The sequence below is a fragment of the Sprattus sprattus genome, assembly GCF_963457725.1.
Source record: "Sprattus sprattus genome assembly, chromosome: 14".
Taxonomy (NCBI): Eukaryota; Metazoa; Chordata; class Actinopteri; order Clupeiformes; family Clupeidae; genus Sprattus; species Sprattus sprattus.
In genome coordinates, this window is record NC_137912.1 from 9,064,648 (window position 1) to 9,077,385 (window position 12,738).

The following is a 12,738-nucleotide window of genomic DNA, read 5'->3' on the forward strand; positions in this document are numbered from 1 at the left end:
ACTGTCAGCCTTAAACGTCTGGGGATCCACAAGCCTGTGTGTGTGTGTGTGTGTGTGTGCGCGCGCGTGTGTGTGTGTGTGTGCGTGTGTGTGCGTGTGTGTGTGTGTGTGTGTGTGTGTGTGTGTTCCAGCCAAACTGTACTTTCTGTTCAGGCCTTTACTCTAGCTCTTGGTAAGCGGGGCTGAAAAGATTGTATTTGGCTTCAAATTGTGGAGCAATTATATCCAATAGTTCTTCTGCTTACCAAACACTCAGTCCCACCCAGGCATCCCTATTAGTTAGGTCGTTACAGTAGCCGCAGGCGGAGTGTTATCTTTTGAACTGCGCTCGAGAACAGAAAAATCTATTCCAGCGAGGTGAAGGTCTTCCTGAAGACTGAGGACTCACCCGTAGGCCTGAAACAGTGCCTGTGTGTCCTCCTGCAGGCATACAGACAGAACAATTAGCCCCTTCTGAGCCGGCCAATAGGCCCAATCTGAGCCTCAATCTGGCCATGTGATTCTGGCTCTGCCTGATTGGCCGGCTTTGAATGCAAGGGGGGCCTGCCAATTGGATGCTACCAAATAGCTGAAATAAAGAGATTACCGATACCCTGCGAGATGTCATTTCGCTGTGGTTTTGTTTCTAAATCACAAAACCCCATATTAACAGAGGAATCTCTCTGTCAGGGGGGAGATATCTGAAGCATTAGAGATTGATAATCATAATAATCACCCAGTCTTAGTGCTTCCAGTAGTTAGTCCATGGCTAAGACTGCCGTGGATGTGCCATGTGAAGAATGAGGCTCAGTGTGGTTCACCCTCAGGGTATAGTGCACCAGTTTATCCCCTCAAAATGTCAATATGAATTCATAAATCATGTGTTTCAACGTGTAAATCAACGTGTTTTCATTTCGGCCAAAAAGAGAACCTCCTGCATGAAAGCCCAAATAGACGCACTGCTCCAGGTTTTTATTAGTCCTCACTGTCAGTCTCCCTCCCTTCTCTCTCTCTCTTTATTTTTTTTGGCTAACCCCACACCCCCCACCACCCCACACTGCCCGCCACCCCGCCCCGTCTGGGCTACAGGAGTGCCTCATTACTCCCATCTCCCATCCCGCAGGGCGCTAACAAGCTCGGAGTGGCCCGCCGTGCGCACATGACACGGACAGCACCGCTCCGCTCCGAAGGTTTCCCAGCGGCCCAGGGAGGCCTGTAGGGGACCGGTGGGTGGGTGGGGGTTGGGGGGGTGAGGGGTTCCTGCATGAGTGTGTATGTGTGTGTGTGGGGCCGATACTTGCCAGTCGTGATCTCAAACCCCACACCAAGCATTTTTTAAAGAGCCTTGTTTGCCCAGCAGCAGTCGTTGCTGCTGTGTTTGAAACCGGCCGACAGTAGCAGCAGACTGGGTTGGTAAACACCTCAGCTGGGAACTGGAAGGACATCTTCAAACGTACGCACACTCACGGCCGTGACTCCCAGAGAGCAGGTGCCCATTAGGAGTTAGCAACAAAGCACTCTGCTGGGATGGATCCTTCAGCTGTTGTAAATGCCAATGTAAAGTGAAGAGAAGAACTTTTTTTTAGGACTTTGATTGTTGAAGAAAGGCTGCAGAGGAAAGACTGACTGACCCGACTTGTGTGGGTTATCTCCCTGATACCGCAGCTTTGCGGGGTTATTAAATTGTATGTTTCTCAGCTGGAGTTTTATTGATCCCTCCACCACTTTATTTTGGCCTTGGAGCCGTTAAAAATCTTTTTCTCTTGTTGTTTTTTTTTCTCTGCAGCGAGGCTGTGCCTTTTTGATATTCCCCCAGTGTTGTCCAAGACTCGTCCATGTCAAACATTTGTACAGCTCAGGTTCCTTTGGTCTCCTGGCAAAAAGAAAGGCTCTCATATTTGTGCCATTATTTCTTGTTTAAGCCATTCTGTAACACTATGACCTGTTTACACAGCTGTCTGTCAGACACAGGGTGCCTCTCTCCTCCTCCTCCTCAGTGTCTGTGAAAATGAACTTGTTCTGTTCATCCTTCACTACTTCTTCTTATTCTTCCCTTCTTCCTCTTTTTATGAATCTTTTTTGAAGTCTCTTTACTGAAATATATGCAGACCTCAGTCTCAAACAATGCTCTGGGCCTTTGGCGGCCCACTAATTTGATTCCCAGAGTGGGTTCTCGACTCTGCGGAGTACGGTGGAGGAGAGTTTGCTCCGAGTCCGCGTTGCCGGTAATTACTAAAGTAAAGCCGTCAGGAAATAAGTTCCACATGAATATTCCCACTTTGCTGTGAGCCAGAAGAGAGAAAAAGGAGTGAAAATAACTCCGAGAAGGGGAGGGAGGGAGATATGAAAGTGGGATGGAGAGACGTTTTTGTTCTTGCCTAAGGTTTCATTCTTAAGTGGTATAACAACAGCTACTGATGGAAGGGAAAGTTGTTGCCGCACTGTGAGTTGTAAATGTGTTTATTGGACTTCAAAGTCTTTTTGAAATATATTTTTTAGATTTTTTCATTCCTTTCTTTTCCTCCCCATTTAAGTTGAATGACTTAACAGACTCCGGCGTCTCCAGAGCATGGAAACCCGGAGACCTGCGGCTAATAGGTGCCTTTAAATGCCTCGCACGTATTTCAGCGACGCCTCCTTGAATAGCCAGTGATGGAGCATGTTGGGGGAGAATATGTGTAAACAGCCTGTTCTTTTCACATCTCCTGCTTGAGCCCAGTCCATTAGAGCTCTTTGTGGCTGGCCCGAGCCTCTGCCTCCAGCTTGTAAGGTGTGTGTGTGTGTGTGGTGTGTGGTGTGTGTGTGTGTGTGTGTGTGTGTGTGTGTGTGTGTGTGTGAGAGAGCGAGAGAGACGTTAATGCACTAACATTAACAGGGCGCACCAGCATGCTCTCTCATGTTCGCCTGAGTTGTACATCCAGATAGAAATAGTCAATTTAACAGCATAGTGAAGCAACAAGCAAGTGAAATCATGTTTCAGAAAAAGACTCGTCATGGTGCAGGAGAGAACAGTGTGGATTCTCACCCTCATCTAACATCATAACCTTCTTACCTTTGGGTGTGTGTGTGTGTGTGTGTGTGTGTGTGTGTGTGTGTGTGTGTGTGTGTGTGTGTGTGTGTGTGTGTGTGTGTGTAGCTCGACAGGCTCTGAAGAGGAGATGGGAGGTAACAGTCGTCAGCGCCAAGGTTACAGTCGCCATGGCAGTGCTGGAGTTCCTGGCAGCCTGGAAAAGAGACTTGAGGAACTGGAGAGGGTAGGCTTCCAACAAGAACATGATTTCATGGCCTGTTTATACTGAATACCTTTTATATCTATGTATTACAACACTGACTGTATTCAACTAATCTGATACGGTACACTGGAAACTGTCCATGATGTATGGTAATCATAATGTTATGTTATGTCATGTGATTGACATGTTTTATGCCCAGAGAATGCATTTAATGTACTGTGACATGTTAGTTTCATACTTGCCGTCATGCACGTTTGTACTCGTGCTTTCAGATGAAATCTCTAAACAGTATAGCAGGTTTGGAGTTTAATGTCATTTTATTCTTTGTATCTCAGAGAAAAATGGGCTAGTGTACTTGTTTAAAGGTCTGTCTGTCTTTCACCACCCCATAGTCACTGTTTTTAATGTGCGTGCCGTGACCTGCTTTATGAATTTTCCAAGAAAAGGGAAAGGGCAGCAAAATGCAGTCTTTGTCCCAATAGTATGGGAAGGCATACAGCGACGCACTGTATGTAAAAAAAACTAAATCCTTTTTGAATGTATAGTTAAGCCCAGGCAGAGCAGAGCCATATGATGGCAGATCAGCCGTACCCCTCAGGGGGAAGCTCACCCAGGGGTTACATGTGTAACGTGGCCCTTGAGTTATGTTTGGAAACGCTCCTGGCCCTGTGATTCATCATGTAAAGGCCACATGAAGGTCTGGTATTGTGCGAGCGGGCCCAGAGAAAGCGCTGCGTCCTTGGGTACCGAAAACAGGCCAGGCGGGCTGAGCGTGGAGGACCATCTGTGATGAGTTTCTTTAACCAGGAGAGCAGTGCTGTTTGAAAAGAGTCTAAAAGAGGGAGTTTTTTTGAACGAGGGTGGCAAAGGTGGCACAGGTGGCAATGGAGAAGTGTGCGTAGACGCTTTCTCATTTCCTTTCAAACGTTCTTTCGTTTCTCTGACTCCCTCTCTCTTTCGGGTCTCTCACTCTATCTCTTTTCTCACTCGCCTTCATCTTTTCACTCATCTGAAATCGGAAAATCTTCTCCTGAGCAGCAATAAATCCTCTGCTCAGCCAGAGATGACATTTACAGGGCAGACATTTTGCTCTCCACCTCTCTCATGAAGCACACAGAGCACCCTTTTTATTATCAAATGTCACATAGTCTTTTAAAGAAGATCCTACCCCACACACACACACACACACACACACACGCATACAAACGCATACACACACACACAGTACTGTACATACACAAATATATTCACACACACACACACACACACACACACACATACATACACTCACACACACACACACACAGATATACACACACACATACATACACAAATATACACACCCACATACATACACAAATACACACTCACACACACACACACACACAAACACATATATATATATATACAGTATATATACACACAGATACACACACACAGATAAAGAGAGAAATGCACCCAGTCTCTCATACATCCCATGCTCACTTTAGCAGTTATTTATTAACTCTCAATCATTGGGTTGATTGGTCTCTCATGGTGTATTGGCTTTAAACACATACTAAAGCTTCAAACCTCCATCTGCCTTTTCACAACCCACTGCTCTGCTCTCTCTGGGATATTTAACATGCTCAGAAGGGACTTCCAGCCCGACTCTGAATGGGTTTAACAAGAGCTGAGGTAACTGGAGATACGGCAGCAGCACGGAGGCCAGCCCCAGCTGTTGAGGCAGTAGTGTGCTCGGTGCACCTGCTGTCTGGCTAGCATGCCAGGAGCAGAAACATTAGCATCATTAGATGTTGTCTTTAGAGGAGCGAATGACGGAATGATGATGACCCCGAGGTGATGTTGGTGTATCCCGTTAAAAGTGTATCCAGTGGCAAATATGAAGCAGATTAAAATAAATAAGTAAATATGCTGACTATTATACCACTGAATTTGTTTGGTATAGTAATATTACATTTAGTATAGATTAATCAAGCTCCGCTGTGCTATTCCCCAAATATTCTGTTTCCATATTTTTGTCATTAGTATTTAGAACATGCATATTTTAAACACATTATGATAATAATGGTTGACTTGGATAGATGGATAAAGTATGTCCATCTGTGTGTTGTTTTCTTTGTGTGTGTGTGTGTGTGATTTGCCAAAGACTCGACGTGAAAGCTGCTCTGTTGTCCCTCTCCTCTGGGGCATGGGCTGGCTGGCTCATTCAGTGCTCATCAAGCTGTAAGCTCTCTAAATGAGTATCTGTGTCCTCATCGAGCGCCTCTGTGTGTGTGTGTGTGTGTGTGTGTGTGTGTGTGTGTGTGTGTGTGTGTGTGTGTGTGTGTGTGTGTGTGTGTGTGTGTGTGTGTGTGTGTGTGTGTGTGTGTGTGTGTGTGTGTGTCAGGAGCTGAGCGCCGAGAGGCAGGAGAACACTCGACTGCTGCAGGCCCACCAGGACCAGGACGAGCTCATCGGGAGGCTGAAGGAGGAGATAGACCTGCTGAACAGGGTGAGAGACCGGGTGCATTTCTCTCTTTATCTGTGTGTGTGTGTGTGTGTGTGTGTGTCTATTTGAAGGAGGAGATAGACCTACTGAACAGGGTGAGCTGCCGCCTGGATTCGTTCACTTCTGCACCCGACAGGATAACGTATTGATTAGTTCTAGGAAAGAATCCTGAATATTTATTATTAATAATAATAATAATAATAATAATGCATTCAATTTATAGCGCACTCTTCAGTACATAGTTAAAACAAACTATAATTAAAAAAATAATAATTAAAGCGTAAAAATAAGCATAATAACAGTGAAGAACACAAACTCAATAGATATAGCAGGCAGCTTCGTATAGATGCATTCTTCCTCGACACCTGTAATGCATACTGGAAGGGGTTGAAGGGTTCTCCATTGTGCAACAACCAAACTCCTTGAAAAACAAAAGACTGGCTCCCAAATGTGTTCCTTTAACACATTGTCCCAAGTTATCCAGGTTGAGTATTCAATGAATACACAATAGAGTGAGATGACTGGTTAACCTTGTGTGGGAAGCTCTGATGAAGCAGTTTTATACACAGATAAGCAGGTTATGAGTCAGACAAAATCGTCAGTCTTCATTGTAAGCCTGGGATTGTGACAGTTCAGCACAGGATCATTAATGCAATTTAACTTTTAATGTTGAGAGTGTGTTAACAGTTACAAATTCAATTAAAAGTAATATTTCAATATGGTATACCTGGGACAAGATCAAATATTTTTTTTCAATAAGACAACTTCCCTCACTTTCTGTTCACCTATACTCTATTACCTATTGTGTGTGCGTGTGTGTATGTGTGTGCTCGTGTGTGTGTGTGTGTGTGTGTGCTTGTGTGTGTGCTTGTGTGTGTGCTCATGTGTGTGTGTGTGCTTGTGTGTGTGTCCACGTGTCTGTGCCTGTCTGTGTGTCATCGCCTGTATTGAGTAGTCTCCCGCAGCTGTGTCCCATGAAGCCGGAAACTAAATAGAAACTATTGCCAAATAAGCACCTCGCTATCTCCCGGCAATCAGCCTGATATTGTGGAGCCGCTTCAAGGATAAGCAGGAGATTACAATTATCCCCCATTTGGAGTTACCCTTGCGCAGGTCTCCTCTAAAGCACTCTCCACTTCCCCGCGCACCTGCATCTGTCCCTCTCCGAGTTGGATCTGATTGGTATTTGATAAACACTTTAAATTCAAGGCATGCTGTAGCAAGGGAGGCTTTATGTATATGTGTGTGTGTGTGTGTGTGAGAGATGCATGTGCTTCCATGTCTGATACTATGTATCTTTTAGTGTTATTGTTAGAGGTGTGTGTATTTATGGTCGTATCTACGTTTGTGTGTGATTGTGGTTTTGTGTGCATATCTCAGGTGTGTGTGTGTGTGTGTGATTGTAGTTTTGTGTGCATATCTACCTCTGTGCGTGTGTGTATCTCACTCTCACTCTCCCAACTCATCTCTGACACCGCTGCCATAGTTGTCAGCTCTCAGACAGAAAGCCCCACATAGCACCCCTTCCACTGTATGTTAATCATCCAGTTACATTTACAGTCCTGCTCACCATTATTGGCACCCCTAGTGAATATGAGCAAACAGGCTATGAAAAAATATGTATTTGCTGTTTATCCTCTTGGTCTTTCACTCAAAATATTCACAAAAATCTTACCTTTTCCTTGAGGTAAAATAATTGAAAGATTGTTAATTTTTTTTTAGCCTTTTTGCTATTCACTAGGGGTGCCAATAATGGTGAACAGGACTGTATATGAGCACATATTCACTAGGGGTGCCAATAATGGTGAACAGGACTGTATATGAGCTCATATTCACTAGGGGTGCCAATAATGGTGAACAGGACTGTATATGAGCTCATATTCACTAGGGGTGCCAATAATGGTGAACAGGACTGTATATGAGCTCATATTCACTAGGGGTGCCAATAATGGTGAACAGGACTGTATATGAGCTCATATTCACTAGGGGTGCCAATAATGGTGAACAGGACTGTATATGAGCACAGGGAAGCCCCTTCCTCTGTGGTCAAGGAAACATTTCATGTTTAGCCCCTCTTTAATGTTTAGTGTATAGCATGCATAGTTTACTAACTTAAAGGAAGACCATATGTTCATGAACGTATGACTTATTCTGTTGCTATATCTCACCCTGACCACATACTAGGAGGAGAGGGTCTAACACATTCTGAAGGTTTAGCTTCTCGAGCAAAAAGGAGCAATCAGAACATTCATTTCTTTTAATTGCTTGATCCTGAGGGGCCGGTTACGCAAAATGGCTTCTAATCTCTTTCAGTTGGCACAAAATCATGCCCAGAGGACTCTTGAGGAAAACTTTTGAGGAATCGTGTTCTAGGAATGGCATTCTCCTTTTTGCAGTCTCCAGACTTCCTACCTCTGGGTCTTTTTGAGAGTAGTTTATTTTTCTGTATTTAATTCGTACACCTGAAGGATTTTTTCTAAATTCTCTGCAATGTTATTTCCTTCCCTCCTCCCTCTTACCTTTGGCCTAGAAGATTGTATTCACTTACTGCCTTTTTGAGTCTTAATAGAACATTGTCTCTTGGCACGAGCAATGAGGGAGAGTCCAAGAATGGCCCCGCTTCTGTTTTTCCTCGCTCGTTCTCTTGGCCCCCGAATTCGCCAAGACTGGGATGGGAGGCCACGGGGTCCGCCAGACCACAGAATCCTCGGGGATCCAGTAGCGCGGCACTCCCGAGTTGGCGAACAAACTTTCCCATCGTGTGATATCCGATGTCCCAATGCAGGGTCAACAGTTGGTGGCCTGTCTGGCATTCCAGCTAAGGGGAATCCCAATAGGAGGAATAGTTTACATGTCCAAGACGGGGGCAAAAGAATCCTCGGAACAAGGCTTTGCCGGGACTATTGTTCCCATCATAGTCCAAAGAAAATAGCCGACTTCAGGGCGACTGCCAAGAAACACGAACTGGCTAGCACTAGTCGGTAGGCGCAGTTTTGAGAGATGAGATTGTCCAGAAGGACTCGTCTGAGTTTGTTTTGGTCCAGCACATCTTTACTGAATGATGATTGATGAGCTTCTGAGATCAAAATGCGTCGGTGGAGCACAAAGAGTGCAGCATTGGTATTAAGGTCAACAATCGGAAGCAATCATAGTGGTTATATCACTAACACTTCCTTGGGAGGTTTTCACTGTCTATTGTTGGATTGTGGAGGATAACCGTGGTTTCACATCTGTCCAGAGACATTGCAAAATTGTCTGGAAGTCTTTGCTTTGGACCAAACTCTTCAGAGGAGGTCAGAGAGTCATTTTGGGATTTCATCAAGAGGAAATAAGTATGTACCCGTGTATTGTTTTTTTTTTTAATCACTTGTAGAGCTTGCAGGCCAGCACGCAGTGCATTGTGGGTTATGATGGTCCTCGCTTTTTTTTTGTTTTTGATCAAGCTGAAAAAAAAGGAAATTAAATTGAATGAACAATGAAGTGTACAAAACAAGTTTTTTTTAAATCAAGCAAGAAAATCAGGTTATTTGAGGCCAATTAGATGAACGGATCAGATAAACTTTGGGATACAACACCCATTTTCTGCTCCAAAAGAGTAACAAGTTCTTTGTTTCCTGGAGGTCCAACAACAAAGGTTTTTTTTGTCTAGCTCAGTAGATCAAGCAGCCATTAGCTGTTAAATGAACAGTGTGAACTGCGCTGCGGGGGCCAATGGCAGACATTAATATCTCGTCACGACCCCCCCCCCCCCCCCCTATTGGCTGCAACCCCCTCAACCTCCACTGTTTGACTTCCAGGCCGTCTCTCCCTTTTCAGTTCCCCCCGACCAGCGCTGCGTGGCTGATTTAGATGACGGCCTGTCGTGTCCATTAGTGATGGAGCCACACGAAAATGAGAATTGTCATTTCAGTCCGAGTCCTTGATGAGTTGGAGGGGAAGGGGGGTGGGGTGACGGAGGGAGGGAGAGGAGAGGAGAGGTGGCAGTGGGTCTCCTCATTTGTGGCTAATTAAAACTGTTGATGTTTAATTTGTTATTATTACGGCAGTTCCACTGAAGAGGGAGACCCAGTTTGGAGGGCGTTATCTTTCTCAGCAGATAACTCACCTGAAGAAAATGACCAAAATGCAGAGACCACTAATGACTCACAGTGGGTCTTCAGTGGCCTGTAACAAATTCCTAATCAACTGCATCAATTAAAACCCAGTATGTCATTTATGGCATCTGGGATCACACAGCGGAGGTGTGTGTGTGTCATCCCAGATACCATGAATGACATACTGGGTTTTAATTGATGCAGTTGATTAGGAATTTCTTGAGTCTTGCCATGTCACCCCTAGTGCTTAGTCTTCTCTTTCAAATTACTTTCCTGGTTACTCAAACAAGCAAAGGAACAATTTTTTTGTATTATATAATTTTGTATTATTATTTCTTTCTTTTATTTCCATATCTCTCTGTCATGCCATGTCAAGGGGCAATGGATGAAAACTAGCTAACCAAGCTAATTCCGGTGCATTTACATTATCTGGGAAATGTTTATCAATGTACACTGTCCCTTTTCAAATAAACGCATAAACAAAAAACAAACAATCAACTCCTACATAATCTTCAGCATTTGGCTAAAAGTCAGATTAGGGACCAGCACTCAATTCAGTATGAAACATAGTGTTGGTTTGGGTTTTATCCTCAGTTTAGTGATGGTGACTAGGGTTTGAGTGAAAAGATGTACTGTCCTGGATTGACAGCCATACAAAGCATTTCTATACATTCAGAGCTAAGCATTTCCCCTAATATCCCAGGTGCTTATAAAGTAGTACGCAGACCTCCCCTCTGGAAATTGAACCGCAATAGAATTAATTTATGAAATGATGGTCAAATGATGCAACATTTTCGCACCACCTCAGGAAGGTGTTTGTACAGGTTGAGGTAGTAACTGACAACAACTGATAACAATGTAAACTTCTACAAGAAGTGCATTGCACCCTTAACCATTATTGATTGATACATTTGTGGGATACAAATGTATGAACTTAAGTTCTTTTTACCTAAGGAAATGTATTCTAAAGTGCAAGTAGCATTCCTAAACCTGAGATCATTCTGTCTTGTGCTTGTGTTCCGAGCAGGATCTGGATGACATTGAGGATGAGAATGAGCAGTTGAAGCAGGAGAACAAGACTCTTCTGAAGGTCGTGGGCCAACTGACCAGGTAGAATCACAGCGCAGCCAGACGACAGGAAGAAAAAGAAGAGAGAAAAGCAGAAGAAATCATAGCCCACGCCCTTAACACCTGGATCAACCGCTTGGGGCAGTGGCGGGGAGACAAAGCCTGTGTGTGTGTAGATGTTGGTGGATGGGTGGGTGGCTTTGGCAGGGGCAGAAGTGGGGCATCCTGTTTAATTGTCTTTGTTGTTTATTTTGTGTTTGTTTGTTTGTCTTTGACCCTTAGTGTCACATGAGGATCGTTGTTCCACACACCTGATGCGACTGCCTGACACGAGCAGCACTTGTAGAGCTCGCAGGACGGCACGCAGTGCATTGTGGGTTATAATGGTCCTCTTGCAAAATCAGATGGGGCAACTAAAGTAGGGGCTACACTATTTAATGTAAATGTTTTGTATATAGGCTTTTTGTTTTGTTTTTGATAAAGCTGAAAAAAAAGGAAATTAAATTGAATGTACAATGAAGTGCACCACCAAGCGCTAGCTCCGAGGGAGAGCCATGTGCCCAGCGTTGAATCACCAGGGGTAACATGCAGCAGGCATTGAAGGCTGCCTGTAGCATTGTTATCCCACAATTAAGACATGTTCGAAGCCCTTCATTGATGGCATTAGCCCCCCAAAAAACACACACAAAACAACAAGGTCCGCAGAGATGATCCTGTGCCATTAAGACCAAATACAAGGCGAAATCACTGCTTCCATCAACCGAAGTGGGAATAATGTCCTGCAACTTTTGTCTGTATGCTCTCGAAAAACACATCGGGGCCATCTCCCTGGGTAAAGCGAGGGGCTGATTCTTCTGCTGAATTTGTTTCAAATCCTGCTTTCTCTTTATTTCAATTGGCATTAACTGCAAAAAATTAAAAACACATTATCATTAAAGTCTTGAAGACTTTAGAAGTGTATTAGCTCAGAAAAATAGGAAGTACTCCAAGTATCTCCCACAATCATGCAAGCATTGAAGAAGCCACTTCGGTGGCTACAGATTATATATATTGTGTCATAGAGATATTATTAATGTTGTATTTCGTGGCGTTTACAAAAAAAAAACCTTCTTAAGCCTACTTAAATATCAATAGAGGAAGCCTGTTCGTGTCGCAAGGTGAGCAAAAATATATAGAATAGGATACTGCAGTGCATTTGTTTTGTATATTTACTCTATAGCCAAATCAGCAAAAAAGGAAGGACCATGCTTAGGTTAATACCATGCCTTGTCAAGAGCATCTCATTCAGCAGCGAAGTGTCTGCAAATAGCAATGTGGGCACGGCACGGCACAGCACAGCACAGCACAGCACAGCACAGCGGGCCTGCGACTCTCACAGGCTGCAATTTAGATGGTTTGGGCTTCTTTGCCAGAACTTGTCAAACACAGCACATCTCCAGTTCAAAGTACTCGCAGTGTCGAGAAGTAGGAGGGGGAGGTGAGGGGTGCTGATGAAGAGAGAACGAGCAGAGGAACATGGAAGAAGGGGTCGTTTTTTGTTTTGGGTTGGGGGGCCTAGGAAACAGAGGCAGAGGTCCGCTCCACTCCTCTCTCTTTCATTCCCTTGATGTTGTGGATGTACAGAAGATGAAGTCATTTAATAAAAGTTTGATTCTCTCCCTTCTCGTGGCCTCGTTTGTGTTCATTAAGGCTAAGTTGATGAGATGTTGCCGTGGCGATGAGTTGGTAATGTAACGTGACGGGCGGCACTGGGGCCTCGCCAGCAAGTGCACAACAATCTGTGCACTCACACTAGGTGTATGAGTGTGTGTGTTTGTGTGTGTGTGTGTGACACTTCTGATGAAGTGTGGGTGAGCAAATGCGGTTGTCAGTA

General features: G+C 44.3%; 1 protein-coding gene across 2 annotated transcripts in view; it reads left to right on the top strand.

Annotated features, from left to right (window-relative positions):
- The window catches only part of pawr (PRKC, apoptosis, WT1, regulator), a 62,011-nt gene extending 49,701 nt beyond the window's left edge, over nt 1-12,310 (top strand). Inside the window, exons 4-7 of one of the 2 annotated variants that reach the window (XM_080851014.1) lie at nt 3,116-3,233; nt 5,602-5,706; nt 10,825-10,907; nt 11,148-12,310. In XM_080851014.1, the coding sequence (XP_080707140.1) occupies nt 3,116-3,233; nt 5,602-5,706; nt 10,825-10,907; nt 11,148-11,157 (316 nt within the window). In that variant the 3' untranslated portion in view covers nt 11,158-12,310. Of the gene's footprint in view, nt 1-3,115; nt 3,234-5,601; nt 5,707-10,824 lie in introns of both variants that reach the window. The other variant, XM_080851015.1, reaches the window with a different exon arrangement.
- The last annotated feature ends 428 nt before the right edge of the window (nt 12,311-12,738 follow it).